The sequence below is a fragment of the Lagenorhynchus albirostris genome, chromosome 7 (assembly GCF_949774975.1).
Source record: "Lagenorhynchus albirostris chromosome 7, mLagAlb1.1, whole genome shotgun sequence".
Lineage (NCBI taxonomy): Eukaryota > Metazoa > Chordata > Mammalia > Artiodactyla > Delphinidae > Lagenorhynchus > Lagenorhynchus albirostris.
This window is the reverse complement of record NC_083101.1, coordinates 102,058,280-102,076,128: the sequence shown is the minus strand read 5'-3', so window position 1 is coordinate 102,076,128 and position 17,849 is coordinate 102,058,280. Positions and strand designations below refer to the sequence as shown.

Below are 17,849 nucleotides of genomic sequence, written 5' to 3'. Positions count from 1 at the left end.
ATAAACAGAACATGAATATACAATTCACAAAGAAGTACAAAAAGTTTATAAATATTTGGCAAACCAGAAACTGAAAAGTATGTGTCCTAAGTAAGACAAATTGTTATCTTCATTACACAAAGAGTTCACAAAAACTTTAGAAAGGAAGGAAAACTTTAGAAAACTCCTAAATATCAATACATATGAAGGCCAGACAGTTCACTGTCACGTAGTTTTTTAAAATACTACGGTGGTCTACTTTTCACCTTTCAAACAGGTAAAGATTTTTAAACATCAGTTTGCAAAGTGGGCATATGGTAATTAGTGCCCACAGGAAGAAACCTATGGGAAGTATTCTGGAAATATGTACATCTCCAGGTTTAAGCTCATTCCTATCATTTGGCCCAGAAATCCTACTTCTGGGAATTTTCTTGGGGAGGAAGTCCTAAATATGGAAAAAGATTCATATATAAAGATAGTCACAGCAGAGTTATTTAAATTTATAATGGTAACAAAATAGAAAGCATTTAAGTGCTTACCTAGGAATTCCATGCTCAAAAAAAAAAAAAATCCAAGCAATGGAATATTACGCAGCCACAAAAATATTTATGAAGAGCATGAAAATATTTGAAAAGTGTATTGCTAAGAAGGAGGAGAAGGAATGGTATTCTTTTTTCAGTTTTGTTAAAAAAAATTGTACATACTTAGCAATCTATTTAGTGTAAGGGTTTTCCACTTTGACAAATTATATCCTTAGGTCAGGAGTTCCAAAACAACAGAAATACATTTAGTTATTTATTTTCGGATTCTATGATTTCTCACATGTATTTACTACTCAGGATAACTGTGAACACATGGCAAATTAAATATCCTGAAAATGTTTCCTAATTGCTTCCACTTCAGAAGACGATTACCGGGTGGTAAAAAAAAAAAAAAAAAAATTGACTCAATCTTCAAAATTATCCCCAAATCATCACCATTTGAATTTCAGATTTTAAACTATTTTCCCTTATTATTTGAGTTAAAAATGCAGTTTCAATAAGCAGAACTCCTCTGAGTTAAAACTATGTCAACAAAATGATATATGGAGGTACTAAAAACAACTAAAAATGTTGTGCTAGGTAGCCCATTAGTTTATATTAATACATATTCATTTGCATTACTTTGGTCTCCTTCCTCTCAATTTTAGGAAACGTATTGGGAGAAACATATTCAGAGAGTGGAACATAATTATCCTCAAAACTCTTTTTCTTAACTAATGAGAACCTACTGTATAGCACAAGGGACTGTACTCAATGCTCTGCGGTGACCTAAATGGGAAGGAAATCCAAAAAAGGGATCTATGTATACGTATAACTGATTCACTTTGCTATAGAGCAGAAACTAACACAACGTTGTGAAGCAACTATAAAAGTTAATTTTTTTAGTTTTTAATTTCCAATAAAAATTAATTTTAAAAAATTTAAAAAAAAAACTTTTTCTTTGTGCCTTGACCTGTGGAAACAACACGGGGATTACAGGTCAGACAAAAGTGAGGAAAGACTCATGGGATGAGAATCTGTTCTATAGAATTTACAAAATACAGCTGTGATCCAACTCTCTTAAGTCTTAACTGCCTTTAGACGGAAACTGAGGTGGGCAGTCCCCAGCAGGGTCTGTTTTATATCAGAGAAAGATAGTGAAAGGGCCAGAGTCCAAGGACTCAGCTCTGAGCACCACCCCTCCACCCCTGCTAGAGTCCCCTCCCAGCTCAGTACATAGGGCTGTGTACCTTGTCCTTTGTGATTCACTTCCTTGGCTGCTATCACTTTATTCAAGACTGAAGTGAGTGGCTCATTCTCCCCAATCACATGAGATGTTATCAGGGGCGACATGATTAGCTGCCTCTGCCGGATATAGGTTTCCATGGCAATTCTGGGAAAGTCAGAAATGATTGGTAAGGAAAAAAGAGTAAGTCTCTGCAGCACAGCCTCAGATAGTCGTGGGTCCCATGCGCGTCAGTTGGAAATATAAACAGTAGAGGAACCTAACTATAGGATACTTTCCATCTTTATTTTCCCACCGGGGGCCTATCTTAGACACTGAATTCATCTTGAAATGACTTGGGGGAGTGAGGGGAAAAATAAACCCCAAGAACAAACAAATCCGATGGTCAAATGTTAACAACTAAAACCAGGGGCGATGCTTGATGCACTTTAAAAGGTGGGAGAGGCTGCGGGAATGGAATGGTAGATGGACGGAGGAAGGGGCAGTAAGACCCAGCCTCCAGGTCCTGGCTCTACTTGCCAAGTGAGTTCTGCTAGAGTCCCCCCTCTGGGCCTCAGTTTCCTCATCTGTAAGGAAATGGGCCAGGATCACATGCCTGGAAGGCCCACATCTAGTGACAAGACTCAATGTACAAGAGCGGTATGTAGGCAGCGGCTTCGGGACGGTGTTTGTAGAACCCCACATGATGAAGAACTATGTTTAGGGTTGCAGTGGCACAGCCACCAGCAAACAAGAGCCACTTTAAAGATCACATCAGGCTGAGGCTCGTACAGGGGGATCAAAGAGCCAAACACAGCCCCCATTCTATGGAAAGCACAAGCGCTATCAATAACTACATATCAGCCAGGTGCGGGACAAGGGCGGCCAGTCTTCTCTGCTGTGGTTTCCTTCTCTTGCCCACGACACACAGGCCAGCTTTCTCTGCAGGGTTCAGACCTGTACCCTGACAATAGGGGGGAAGCATTCTGCAATATGTTCCTGAAAAGTGGGATTGCGACAGTCTGAGTTGTTTTCAAATGACTCCCTCTTAGACTAGCAGGATACACGCATAAAACTCTCCCAATATAATACAAAGCTTTCGAGGTAAGTTACGAGAGCATTTGCCATAAATCTTAGGAGTTCAATGCCAGAGGCTGTGATGTGCATCGTGAAAGCTGCACAGTGGCTGTTGGCCACACAGTGAGCGGTAATCAAATTAGGGCTGGGCTCCTTGGAGACTCAAAGCTTGTATTATTATACGGTGGAGACAGTCTGAAAGCTCACTGTTTCAGCACGGCTGCTTAGGTAAGAGCTGGTTCAGAAAGTAAGCGGGAAGGCACATAACCAAAGAAGAAACCCACCTCAGAAAGTGAGACAAATACAGAGACACACATTTGAGATAACTCACATCCATAATGTGGTTCCTATTTTATATACATTCATAATATTATCTGTATGGAGTAGAATAAATTTCATATCCATGAATGCTGCCCCGATAATTCATATATATTGAAACATATATAATATTATTATATAATATTTCATATAACTCCCACATCCATGAATGCTGCTCCTAGTACACATATACATATAAAATATACATATATTATACATATATACATAGGACATAATTATAATATATGTATATATAATAGAAACAACATTCATGGATATGAAAATTATTTATATTTATCACAAGTATATTTATATTTTATGTATTTATATATTCACATTTATGCTATGTATTTTATTTAATATTTATTATATTTACATAAGATATTGTAATATAGTTGGTTTAATATATGAAATCATTTAATTGAATGCATTAATATAAAATTATATATTTTAATATATTATACATATTAATTTAATATATCACACTTATTTAATATACTTAAATATACGTATTTACACTGGGAGCAGCATTCATGAATTTGAAAGTTGTGTCGTAATTCACACTAGCACTAAGCTACATAAAATATTTACTTCACCATCTTCTTGGAGGGTCAGTGTATAGGTGGTAGGATGCTAGATAAGCACATATTTTAAAAATTATTAATAGCAGCTTCTGGATGAGAAGGGAAGTACTACTTAGCACAAACTATTTATACTATTATATTTAGAAACTTATCCAAAAGTGCTGGACTTTAAAATGAAAGATAAGGATTTTTAGATTTTAAATTAAATTACATATAATACCTATTTCTTGTAAAAAGAATAGTAAGCAGTTAAACCAAAAGGGGGCAAAATCACCTAGAGTTACACCAACAGAAATAATCACTGTTAATTATGGTGAATATTCTTTGAAATTTCTAAATTTTAAGGTTTTTAATGCATTGTAACAATTTATATTCTTATAAGTAGTCTTTATACCCACTGAACGCTGGATATCATATATTTTTAAAACTTCGTCAACCCCAAAACTAAACCTCATTGTTTCATTTGCCTTTCATTGATTCTCAATGAATTCATAGGCCATTTCTTTGCATGTGTATGTTTCCTTCTGACTTCCTTATGAACTTGTATTAATTCCTTATAATTTAGAAATAGTTATTCTTTTTCATAGACATTGCAAAGATTTTATTAAACTTTTTCTGTGTATAAGTTGTCTAAAATTTCTGTGTGGCGAAACCTATCAATTTTTCTTCTTTAGGCGAATCTTTGGTGTCTGATTCAGAAAGGCCTCCCACACATCACATCGTATAAAGCTTTTGTTTTCCTAGAGTACTTTAAGATTTTTGGCTCTTACACTTACATATGTTACCATCTGGAATTTACAGTGGTATAAGGTGGGAGATGAGGATCTAACTTATGTTTCTTAAATGGTTAGCTAATTTTCTCGAACACTATCTTTTGCAGAGTTTATCTTTCTCCACTGATTTTAAATTATTTTAAAATAATTAAAAAATATATATAACCATATTACTTATTACTAATAAAATCACATATTAACTCAAATATCCTTGGGCTGGTTTCTGGAATTCTCGGTTTGTCATATTGATCTGTTGTGGTGGCCGAGACAATCAATTCTTCTCACTGACACGACTGCCCTGTTAGGAGTCAGATCCAGCAACGTCCCAGCCACCTGTGTGAGGTCAGTGGTGCATGCTTGCTGGAGTATGAGCCAGTCATGATGTTCACACGTACGCTCCTTCAGCGTTACGGGGATAGAGAGTAGCTCTCCAACGTCCCCCAGTGGCCCACCCAGGGCTCCAGCTCCTGAGACTCAGTATGGGGAGCTGAGTGCAGCTCTGCGGGGGAAAGCTTCCATGCATTCCCAGGCTGGCTTCCCTCCGCTTGCAGGAAAACAAGGATTAGTCTACCCTTCACTCTCGCATCTCCTAAACCTTTGTTACTCAAAGTGTGATCCCCAGACCTGCAGTAGCAGCATCACCTAGAAGCTTGTCAGATGCAGACTCCAGACCCACCAGATCGTGTTTTGCATCCTAACAAGATCCCAGGTGATTCAGGTGCAGGTTACAGTCTGAGAAGCCCTGCGCTATTCTACTCAATTCCTCGTCCTCTGTGATACCTGTTCCATAGGACAAAGTACAGATAAACGTTGGCATTTCTGGCATTTAAGTGGCACCATAATCTGGTAGGTTTGCCCCTTATGTTCCTTTGGTCATTTCTGTAGAATCAGGAACGTTCAGTTACCCTCTTAATGGAGTGCCACATGAAGGACTTTGCATAGTCTTCTGTCAGCTCCGCTCTGACAATCTTCCCGCTTAAGAGCTTTTCCTTTTCTAACTGGGCAAAAGGTTCCTAGCACCTGGTTCTAACACACCATCCAAAGGCCTAATCCAGGTCTCAAGTCACCTGGGATAATGCCACAGTACTTACTGCTGAAAGGGAATAAAATGTTGCTTTTCTTCATCATCCACCTTCCCATGTATGATATCGGTAATATCCATCACTAGGAAAAAGACAAAACTTAATTAAAGAAACCAACTGCTTCAGGCCTCAGTGAGGAACTATGGAAAATTACAGTATCAGCAAACACAGACCCCTGGAGGAAGAAAGAGAGCGAGAGCGAGCAGGGACGTTGCTTTTATTTCTTTGCCAATGATGACTCCCGGTGTCCCCAGCCTAGCAGGAGATCAGTTCATCAGGGGCTCAGGCAGGGGCTTGGGTATTCTTGGATCAACCCTGCAGACGACCTCCTTTAAAACATTCTACTAGACCAAGTTGGTGAATTCTTGAGTCACGTGACACTGACCCTTTTTAGTAAGCCTGCGTTCCAAGACCCAGAGAACACTCTTTTTTTTTTTTGGCAGGAGTGTCCGTAGAATAAAGACCTGGAAGAGAAACTCAGGACTTGCAGTGGTCCACCGTCCCTCTGATTTGACATTTTCTCACCTGGTTTCCACATAAATGAAGGGCAGCCAGGGCACCAACAGCACAGACTAGAAGACCATATAGTGATTTGGTCTTTGATGCCCGGTAAGAGCTATTAAGGAAGCGCTGTTGTAACCCTACTGCATAGATTATCTTATTTATACAAATATTAATATTAGCCCTACTTTAAGAGATGAGGAGACTGACTACAGGAAAGGTAGGTAATTTTCCCTAGGTCAGAAGTTTAAGTGGTAAAGCCAGGGTATGAACCCAGTGATTACAGGGCCAAACCATTTAACCTAACTATGCCTGCTGCCTAGAGAACTAATAAGTGGGCCATTCACTCTACAGCTGCTGAGGTTAGGCAGGGGCCATGGCAAGAAGCCATTCCTCGGTTAATAAATTACAATCTAGCCATAAAACACACACTAGCGATCCACACCACAGGTAATCCGTTTGGCGATTAAAAGCAATACTGAGATATGAGACAATAATCATTAGAAAAACGAAAGACAAGGGAGGAAATGCTTTCTCAAATCAACCCGAACATATAGTGCAGAAGGCTTGGGAATGAATAAAGGTAGTGAAAGGAAGCTGTAGAAAGCAGGGCATGACATCAACTTGGTATCAGCCCTTAACAGACCCCTGAAAACATTGCATGCACGCACGCGCGCGCGCACACACACACACACACGTGTGCGCGTGCACACACACACTGGAGAATTTGTATTTGAACCCCCAAATAGGCAGTTCATTTGTGAATGACATCATCTAGTTACTCCTAACTTCTGGGGCTTGGCGTCAAGGCTCAAAATAAATGAATCTCCACGCCCTGAATGAACACACATACACCCTGAAATGGAAGAGCAAATAAAAGCCTTGAGCTTGACGTTTGAATTTCTATGGACCAGTTTGAAAGACAACGACCTTGAATATTCCTGAAATCTTTTATGAAAGAATAGACTGCCGTACAGATGGCTAAGCAGTCCTGGGCCAGGGTTCCTTGCCTTTTCTGGGCTTTTATTTCAATTCACTATCAGGAAGTAGTGCTGTCCCCTCTAGACAGAGCCTGGCCAACCTTGAGAGCAGGTGCAGTGCAAGGCCGTTCAAGGGATGCACGAGGCACACAGCCTCCTGGGGTACAAAGGCTGCCTCACCAGCCACGTAACGCACAGGTCAACCCTGAAGACGTGCAGTTTCTGGGCCCTCGTTCCAGGGGCAGAATTGATGGCTTTCAAAACTACTTAGGGACCAAAGTGTCGGTGCAATACCAAAAATATATTTCCTCCATTTAACAAACTACAGAGGAAAATGGAGGGCCTCCTGGAAGGTTATGGAGTTTGATTTAAGCCAAGGACGCTCTTTGAAAGCAATGTTGCCTTGGAAGAGCCAATTTCCTAGACATACAAACCACTTTCCCAGGAGAATTTTATTCAATTAAAATCAATACGCAGCCGCAGTCAGGGAAAATTACAACAGTCACACGGAGGCTTTACTGAGAGGGCCCTGCTGTGTACAAGACACAGTGCTGGGCAGTGAGGGAGAAACAAAGGAGGGGCATCTAGGTGAGGACACAGAACCCACAAAAAGCTACCTGGCAGTTTCAGGCAGTAAACGCGGTGTGCCTGATACTAGCCCTAACAACCAAATTCACCTTGCACTGTCTCTGAGTCTCCTCTCTCCTTCCTCCCTCTTCTCTGTATTTCTTTTAATTTTCTCTTTATTGTGGAAAAATATACCTAACATGAAATTTGCCACTTTGAACATTTTTAAATGTACAGCTCGAAGTCGCATTAAAAACATTCACATTGGACTTCCCTGGCGACGCAGTGGTTGAGAATCCGCCTGCCAATGCAGGGGACACGGGCTGCTTAAGGCTGAATGACATTCCACTGTATGGAAAGACCATTTTGCCTATCCCTTCATCCGTCGACAGACAGCTGGGCTGCTTTGGCTATTGTGAACAACGCTGTGGTAAACATGAGTGTGATAACATCTCTTTGACACCCTGCTTTTAATCCGTTTGGGGACACAGAAGTGAGATTGCTGGATCCTAATCTAATTTTTTGAGGCCCCACCATACTGTTTTCCCAGTGGCCGTACCGTCTTACATCCATCTCAGGTTCTTTCTGTACCTGCTACTCCAAAGGGTCTTCGGAGTCCACATGTGTGCTTTTTGCCCTCCTTCAGCTCCATGTGGCCAACCCGGACAATTTGGCACACGAGGCTGATGCGGGGCCGGATGAGGTCTGTGCTACTGAGGTCCTACAGGGGCAGAGAGAACAGAAAAGGAGGTCACCCTACATCACCCTGTCATATTCATTTCTCTTTTCTTTTCACTCTACAATAAAACACCGTTCAGAGCATACTTCCTAATGCTGAAATATCAGAAGGACTCCTCTCTTCCCCCATCCACCCAAGAACTATCATAGCATCAGAGAAAAATGACTGTATTCAAAAAAAGAATTTTAAAAAATTCCCCAGCTCCTACTTCAAATTTATAAATCAGATTGGATTCAATCTCAAGTCTCCAGTTTACGCAGGGTGTGTAAAAATGGGGTCCCTTGTCATTGTTACTTTATATCCTGGCCAGGGCATATCTGAGCACCAGACGCGTTTCAGTGTCAAACGAAATTAAAACTTACTAGACATTGACATTTACTGGGGATCTACACGTGCTGGTGATATTTCATCTCACCTTCCAAATAATCCTGTGAGGCAACTATCACACAGAAGTTTACATGCATTGCTATCTGTAATTATTCATCTGTTTTATGAGAGATTTCCATCGAGAGCTTCTGGGTGTGTGTTGACTAATGAGAAATGTGTAGATGAAATCTGTCTTTTTGGGGCTCATGCTCTATGCTTGTTTGTATTCCTAAGGATGGGTGAGTAAATCCACAAAAGAGCTCACATATCTCATTTGCTTTAATATCAGAAATGATTTAACTGCATCTCAAATTCTTTTCATTAAACGGCTATGCAAGGCCTCTTTACTGAATCAAGAATTACTTTTTAAACAATCGATCCATATCTATCCCCTATAATCAGATTAACTCAGGTCTCCAAGATAGGAATATATACCGATGACGATATTCACCTTGCATTTCTACTCTAGGTTTTGTGAAGTTTCTATTAATAGAAAGATAAAGACTTTAAGTGACTGGTTACATAAACTGGGGCACACTGATATTATTTAATAATATACAATCATGTATAAATGAAGTTTCTGTAGAATATTCAATGACCAAAGAATCGGTCACCACATTTTATTTCACTGAAAAAGTTGGACATGAAATTTGCATATAGGAGGGGCCTAACTGGTGGGGGGAGGAGAGGAGGGGGTGAATTGCAGCTATTCTGAAACGGTATTGATTAGAAGATGGACCAATGATTCAACAACACCTTTTTAATGTGTTGTTGTTGTTTTTTTTTAAAATAATGTACGCATTGACTGATAAACGCCTTTTAATTTCAGGGAAAAAAACCCTCACATATCTCAGAATTGAGGAAATACTCTGCGTGTTGGGGAGGGGTTTTGGGAAGAGTTCTAAGCTCTTTTTTGTCGATGTTTACTAGGTGATGAAGATGTGGATGGTCAGTGCAGGGATAGTAATACACCACTTTCGTCATAGGGGTAGGAGGTTAATAGATGGAATGAACAATAATAAGCAGAAATGAAGGCAGGCAGGCAGGAAGGAAGAAAGGCAGGAAGGAAGGAAGGCAGGAAGGCAGGCAGGAAGGAAGGCAGGAAGGAAGGAAGGCAGGAAGGAAGGAAGGAAGGCAGGAAGGAAGGAAGGCAGGAAGGAAGGGAGGCAGGAAGGAAGGCAGGCAGGCAGGAAGGAAGGAAGGAAAGAAGGCAGGAAGGCAGGAAGGAAGGAAGGCAGGAAGGAAGGAAGGAAGGCAGGCAGGAAGGAAAGAAGGCAGGAAGGAAGGAAGGAAGGAAGAAAGGAAGGAAGGCAGGAAGGCAGGAAGGCAGGAAGGAAGGAAGGCAGGAAGGAAGGGAGGCAGGAAGGAAGGCAGGCAGGCAGGAAGGAAGGAAGGAAAGAAGGCAGGAAGGCAGGAAGGAAGGAAGGAAGGCAGGCAGGAAGGAAAGAAGGCAGGAGGGAAGGATGGAAGGAAGGCAGGAAGGAAGGATGGAAGGAAGGCAGGAAGGAAGGCAGGCAGGAAGGAAGGCAGGAAGGAAGGGAGGCAGGAAGGAAGGAAGGAAGGAAGGAAGGAAGGCAGGAAGGAAGGAAGGAATGCAGGAAGGCAGGAAGGAAGGAAGGCAGGAAGGCAGGCAGGAAGGAAGACAGGAAGGAAGGCAGGCAGGAAGGCAGGAAGGCAGGAAGGAAGGAAGGCAGGAAGGCAGGCAGGAAGGAAGGCAGGAAGGAAGGAAGGCAGGAAGGAAGGAAGGCAGGCAGGAAGGAAGGCAGGCAGGAAGGAAGGAAGGAAAGAAGGCAGGAAGGCAGGAAGGAAGGAAGGCAGGAAGGAAGGAAGGAAGGCAGGAAGGAAAGAAGGCAGGAGGGAAGGATGGAAGGAAGGCAGGAAGGAAGGAAGGAAGGAAGGCAGGAAGGAAGGAAGGCAGGAAGGAAGGCAGGCAGGAAGGGAGGCAGGAAGGAAGGGAGGCAGGAAGGAAGGAAGGAAGGAAGGAAGGAAGGCAGGAAGGAAGGAATGCAGGAAGGCAGGAAGGAAGGAAGGCAGGAAGGCAGGCAGGAAGGCAGGAAGGAAGGAAGACAGGAAGGAAGGCAGGAAGGAAGGCAGGAAGGCAGGAAGGAAGGAAGGAAGGAAGGCAGGAAGGAAGGAAGGAAGGAAGGCAGGAAGGAAGGAAGGAAGGCAGGAAGGAAGGAAGGAAGGAATGAAAGAAGGAAGGCAGGAATGAAGGAAGGAAGGAAGCAGGGACCAATGCGCCTTCCTATCACTTCCTTTGGTGCTTTACCTTCGACTCTGTTTTCCTGACTGTAAGAGTGGTAAGAGAAAAAGCAGACAAAATATGGGTGTGGCTTAAGGGAAAAAGGGAGAAAAGGAAGCCAGTATCTCTTTTAGGCTTAATGGGAGCTGGAAAACCTGCCCACCAAGGCTGCTCAGAGCAGGTGGCAGCAGCCCCAGGGCATTGCAAGCACTGATGTCCAAAACAGGGGAGAGAATCCCAAGGAAGTTCCTAGCCCACGAAAAGGAGAGTCACCAGGCCCCGGGCTCCAGCCCAGGGCATTCCTGGCTCTCGATCCATTTACAGCAGCACCTCCTGCCTCCGCGAAGTGGAGACAGAGAGGGAAAAGTCCATTAACATAGAAGCCAACACAAAAGTCTAGCCCGGTCTTTGCCCCGACTGTAACGTGGCTCTGGAAGGTCCCCCCCTTTATCTGCACAGCTCACCCCCTCATCAACTGGAAGTTCTTGCTGAAAGGTCTGCCCTCACCCACTGTTTAAGACAGCAACCCTCCCCCAGCCCAGAAACTCCCAATCCCCCCAAGGCACTCACGACCTCTAACATTCTATACAAAATCCTCATCTATCTGATTACTGTTTATTACTGACTTCCCCATTAGGACAGAAAGCTCCTTGAGAACCAGGATGTTATCAGATGTGTTCACTGATGTATCTCAAGTGCCTGGCCTCTGACAGGTGCTCAATAAATATATGGTGAATAAATGAGTGGGTCAGTCCTGCTAGAGAGATCATGCTGATTGTTATTTTCATGTGTCCGTTTTTAAATTTTCCATATACCTGTCACGTGCACCTGTGAAGATCTCAAACAAAGGAAAGGGTTAAACATAGGTAGGACTTACAGTAAAGACCGCTTGAAGGTTATTAAGCTTCTCGATCTCCTTGGGCATTCCATTGCTGCCCCAGCGAATTAGGTAGTTTTCACTGATGAAGGGGAAAAAAAAAAATCTCAATGAGCACCTAAATGGGGAGGAAGCCGCTCTCAGTATAGACTGAATAGGGTCGAAAGGTGGCCCAGAAGAGCCAGTAAAGTTCACCAGGCAGGTCTGAGACCACACCAATGACCGGCCTCTGGTCTCCTGGCTGTAGCCTGGCTCTCTGAGGTACACCCAGTACGGCCCCATGACAAGCACTGCTCAAGACGGGCACAGACACGGTAGATTCTACCAGATTCTATCTGGGGTCTGTGTTCCATCTCAAATTCTTTGTATGAAAGTTTCAGTTTTGCTGAGTCAGGAATATAATATTATAAGAATCATTCCAAGTCCATCCCCGGGAATCCACAGCACCACACCGCAATAAGCTTTCTTTTTTAGATACAAACAATTTTGGGGCTTCCCTGGTGGCGCAGTGGTTAAGAATCCGCCTGCCAATGCAGGGGACACGGGTTCGAGCACTGATCCAGGAAGATCCCACATGCCGCGGAGCAACTAAGCCCGTGTGCCACAGCTACTGAGCCTCCGCTCTAGAGCCCGCGAGCCACAACTAATGAAGCCCATGTGAAGCCACCGCAATGAGAAGCCCGCACACCGCAACAAAGAGTAGCTCCCACTCGCCACAACTAGAGAAAACCCGTGCACAGCAACGAAGACCCAACGCAGCCAAAAATTATTTTAAAAATTTATTTTAAAAACTAATAAATAATTTGTCAGTAATTACTTTTAGCCATCTTCTCAAGAATAAGCCTGTTTTCTTAGCTGCTCAGCGGCAGCATGACTGTAGGGTTGAACAAAGCTAAAGTCTTTAATTTATAGCAGTATTGGGTTCACAGCAAAGTTGAGCCAAAGGTACAGATTTCCCCTAGGCCCCCCTCCATGCCCAGCCCCCACCCCTTTATCAACTACCCCCCGCAGAATGGTACAATCATTGTTATAATCATTGAACCTACACTGAGAGGTCATTATGACCCCGAGTCTACAGTTTACATTAGGGGTCACTCTTAGTGTTGGACAGTCTATGGGTTTGGAAAAATGTGTCATGACACACAGTCACCATGACAGTATCAGAAAGGATAGTTTCACTGCTCTAAAATTCTCAGTGCTCTGCCGAGTCATCCCTCCCTCACCCCTCTCTTATGCTCCTTTGAATTCTCTGTTCCTGTCACCATGTTCGGATGAGTTTTCTGTGATTTCTAAGACCCAGGGAGTACACAAACTGTTACTACTGCACTGTTTAAGCAGCTATTCAGAATGGCTTAGCGACCCAAAGGGTTTTATTTTCTACTGCCTAGAAATCCTCCCCCTCTTCTCCGTCTTCCCCTCTCAAACCCAGCAAAGAAATCCTCAGGGAGGAGATAGGTGAAGGCTGGGTAGTTTTGCAAGGTTGACGGAAGATGACCTGGGTCTCTACTACCTGATGAACGTGGACTGGTCCGGGTCGTAGAGGGCCATGAACAACTCTGCGTCTTCCCCAATGTTGCAGACAAAGTTCTTGAAGTTCACATAGAGGCCGTAGGTATGCACGGCACTGAAGATGGACTGGCCCCGCAAGTCCAGATTCTGCAGGATTGACTGAACACAGAGGACAAGATAGAAAAGCATCTTGGTTTCAGCAAGTGGGAAACGCTAGCAAAGACTCTGGCCTGCAAATGGGAGCCAAATATAATGACCATCCGAGAGAAGCACTTACTGAGAAGAAAGTGTGTGTAACTGGAGAAGTGATCAAGTGAGAAAAATAGAACCATTATTATTTAGATGATCAAGGCGGTCCTGTGAAGCGCCTTGAACCCAAGTAATTCAATAAATGATGTCTAAAGAGCATATTATCTAAAGTTTATGATAACTCAGGGTTTTAGTAGCTTTAAGAAGTTCTCATCCCTCACGACAATTTCTGGATAAACCTCAAAAGCATAAACATCACGATTCATTATCCTTCTTTTGGGGAACAACTCTCATTGCAAATAAGAGATTCCACTGGACAGGTCCACCTTCAGGCACAATTAGCCATTAGATCCAGAAACACAGTGAAATGTTATTACAACTGTGAAGAAATAAAACCTACAAACTAAACGAAATAAAGAGAAACCTCTACTCATTAGAACAGAAAGACTGGAAGAATATATACCTCAACATCAGTATGTTTGGGCAGTCATAATATAGGTGACTTTTTTCTTTTTCTCTTTTTCTATACCTTTTGAATTTTTATTTATTGTCCAATTACTATTTTTAAAATCTTTCAAACACTTTATTTGTAAATACTATTTTATTTATTTTGGAAATCATGATCTATGTACTAAATACAGAAGTTTACAGAGTAAAGAGGCTTTTCTCCCACCCAATTCTCCTTCTCAGAGGCATCCATTAATTGTCTGTTTCTTGTCTATCACTACAGAGTTAGTCTGCACATAGGCAAGCACAGATGTATGTATATTCTTTTTTGAAACACAAATAATAGTCTTTTATACACACAGTTCTGCATCTTGCTCTTTTCTGCTTAATACATTATCTTTGCAACCTTCCCAGGTCAGAATATACAAATCTGCTTTGTTCTTTTTGTAATATTTTGCTTCTAAAATGAGGAAATGAATGATTTCTAAACAACATTTCCACCTCTGTTGTCTTAACTCCTTTTCCTTCATTAAAAACAAAAGCAAAGGGCTTCCCTGGCGGCACAGTGGTTGAGAGGCCGCCTGCCGATGCAGGGGACGCGGGTTCGTGCCCCGGTCTGGGAAGATCCCACATGCCGCATAACGGCTGGGCCCGTGAGCCATGGCCGCTGAGCCTGTGCGTCCGGAGCCTGTGCTCCGCAACGGGAGAGGCCGTAACAGTGAGAGGCCCACGTACCGCAAAAAAAAAAAAGCAAAAATGGAACCTCTGGGGCCAAAGTCTGCACATCTGAGGAAGCTCACCTTCTCTTCTTGAATCTTTTCCTCAATCCTCTTCGAGGCCACTTCATGGGCCTTGAAGAGGGCGATGGTGCTGGTTTCATCGGGGTCCAAGATGTTCCCGTTGTCGTCCCGCACGACCAGATCCAACCCCAGCATTCTAGGAAGAAAGAAATGGTCAGTTGGTTCTCCTCGTCAGGAGCAGACCCTTTCCTGAAGAGTCTTCACGGAAGAACCCAGAGGATTCAGCTGAAAGGCTGGGTGCCAGACAAGTCAAGACAAGAAGAGTTCACTGGCTCTTCTCCTTTCAATTTTTGCTTCCTTTCCATACAACAATGCTAAAAAACTTATGAAAATGTTACCCAAACTCATGTAATATGCAAAGTAATTTGGTCTGCAGAACCTCAACAGGAAAGGCAAAACTGGCGCTAATTCTAACCAAAGTCGTCTGACCAACGTTTCTTTCCCCTAATCATCTGTAGTTTGTTATAGGAACTATGAAAGACGAATGCTCAGATACTGGGGAGCTTACCCTGATTTCCTTAAAAGCACAGGCCTGGGGGACAGTGCTTAATTCAAGACTGTTTTTTGTTTGTTTGTTTGCTTTAATTTATTTATTTAATTTATTTATTATTTTTGGCTGTGTTGGGTCTTTGTTGCTGCGTGCGGGCTTTCTCTAGTTGTGGCAACCAGGGGCTACTCTTCGTTGCGGTGTGGGGGCTTCTCATTGCAGTGGCTTCTCTTGTTGCGGAGCACGGGCTCTAGGCGCACGGGCTTCAGTAGTTGTGACTCACGGGCTCAGTAGTTGTGGCTCACGGGCTCTAGAGCACAGGCTCAGCAGTTGTGACGCACAGGCTTAGTTGCTCCGCGGCATGTGGGATCTTTCCCGAACCAGGGCTCGAACCCGTGTCCCCTGCATTGGCAGGCGGATTCTTAACCACTGCGCCACCAGGGAAGCCCTTTTCAAGACCATTTTAAAGGAGATCAAGGGAGTTCCTTAGTGGCCTAGTGGTTAGGATTCAGGGCTTCCACTGCCGTGACCTGGGTTCAATCCCTGGTCGGAGAACTGAGATCCCACAAGACATACGGCGCGGCCAAAAACAACAAGAGCAACCAAAGGAATCAAAGAAGTTAAGTCCTGGCTGTTGGTATCACAAAATCTATCTCAGAGAATGGGCTCTGGTGTCAGCTGGACCAAGATTTGCATCCTGGTTTTAATACTTGCTGGCAATATGACTCTGGTCATCTACTTAATTTTGCAAAGGCCTGGTTTCCTCGTCTGTAAATTATTCCCTACCCTTCAGGGCTGTTGTGTGAATTTAATGAGATAACGCATATATAGCACACAGTACCGTATCTAGCATATAACAGGCTCTCAATGAATGTTAGCTCCTACTGGTACAAGAAAACCCCTGGCTGTGTTAAGACGGAGCTCTAGGTGCCGCACGGGAATAGTAAGGCCCATACGGTCCCTGCATGGCCCCATCCCAGCAAGGCTTTTTATGCCCGATGTGCACACAGAAGCAGAAAAAAACTGTACTTAGTTCTAAGAAGTTGGGGACGGTGGTGGAAACAGGATACTGTGATCTGAACACCCAGTTCACTCCAGGCGCTAGCAGTTTAGGAGTGAGGATGTCCAAAGGGCAAGAAAGTTCAAGGATAACGGTGGCACGTGCCAAGTCTTTGGGCAGAAAGCAAAAATGCCTAATTTCCTGCCTCTCTGTTTTATAGCATCTCCATCAACTGATTCAATCTGGCAGGTCCCTTGCCATGGCGGCCAGACCCACAGGCGGCCCAGACTATGAGCAATGGGCCTTGTTGGCTGCTCGGAGACCGGATCACGGATGCACTGATGGAGTAGCTTAATTTCTTGAGCTGCTTCCAAGGGCTGAAATGAAAAGGCCAGCGTGGTCTGCTGTTTGTAGGACATTACCATCCTTTGCCAGAGACCAGAGGCCTCCAGGCTGATGCCACAGTGTGCCAAGACCCAAGAATACAGAGGCAGCCTATGTGCCAGGAGGGAGCTGCTTTATCCCATCTTAGCTGTTGTTTAAGCATCTCCCCAGGACTGTATGACTAGCAGTGCAGCTCCTGTGGTCATACTCCTGTGAACAGACAAGGGCGGAGCAACTAAGCCCGTGCGCCGCAACTACTGAGCCTGCGCTCTAGAGCCCGCGAGCCACAACTACCGAAGCCCGCACGCCTAGAGCCCGTGCTCTGCAACAAGAGAAGCCACCGCCATGAGAAGCCCGCGCACCGCAACGAAGAGTAACCCTCGCTCGCTGCAACTAGAGAAAGCCCGCGCGCAGCAACGAAGACCCAACACAGCCAAGGAAAAAAAAAAAAACTAAACTAAATGTCAAATGAATCATCAACAAAAACTGAGAAACGAACCCAGTGTTTAAAAAGAGCTGGTCAGGAAGGACGAATCATCCCAGGTCACCATCAATTTTGATGAATCGACTAAATTTTTTGTCTTCCAAAGGGCAGTAACATCTGGAACCTACATAACTGACCGAGCCAATCGGAAGATGAATGATGTGATTAACTCTTTAGAGGTTATTGGAGACAGGCTATTCTGGCAAATCTGGTTTTTACACAATGTAAGCAATGGTCCCACTTAGGGGAAGACAGAAAGAAAGAGACAGAATGAGTCTGATGATGATTTAAAACACTGTTAGAAGAAAGATAGCAGGGGGGAGGAATAAATTATGGTTTGGGATTAACAGATAAACACCACTACATATAAAATAGATAAACAACAAGGACCTGATGTATAGCACAGGGAACTCTACTCAATATTCTTTAATAAACTAAATGGGAAAAGAATCTGGAAAAGAATAGATACATGTATAACTGAATCACTTTGCTGTACACCTGAAACTAACACAACATTGTAAAGCAACTATACTCCAGTATAAAATAAAAACTAAAGAAAAAGGAATAAAGATAGAGATAGTCCCAGGTCCCCAAAATTGTCAGCTTCTGATGCTCAGACCCTCTGAGTTCGTCTGGCAGTGGAGTTGCTTCCATTCAA

At 43.4% G+C, this 17,849-nt stretch overlaps 1 protein-coding gene across 6 annotated transcripts in view; it reads right to left on the bottom strand.

Moving 5' to 3' along the window:
• The window catches only part of LOC132523872 (dedicator of cytokinesis protein 5-like), a 112,745-nt gene extending 99,266 nt beyond the window's left edge, over positions 1 to 13,479 (bottom strand). For all 6 annotated transcript variants that reach the window (XR_009541680.1, XR_009541681.1, XR_009541678.1 and 3 more), the window contains exons 1-5: positions 13,342 to 13,479; positions 11,832 to 11,913; positions 8,199 to 8,328; positions 5,569 to 5,641; positions 1,751 to 1,893 (exon numbers count right to left, since the gene is read on the bottom strand). Coding sequence is in view for 2 of the 6 variants with exons in the window: in XM_060155687.1 (XP_060011670.1) it covers positions 1,751 to 1,893; positions 5,569 to 5,641; positions 8,199 to 8,328; positions 11,832 to 11,913; positions 13,342 to 13,379 (466 nt within the window). In the remaining 4 variants the exon portion in view is untranslated. The remainder of the gene's footprint in view (positions 1 to 1,750; positions 1,894 to 5,568; positions 5,642 to 8,198; positions 8,329 to 11,831; positions 11,914 to 13,341) is intronic.
• Between the last annotated feature and the right edge of the window lie 4,370 nt (positions 13,480 to 17,849).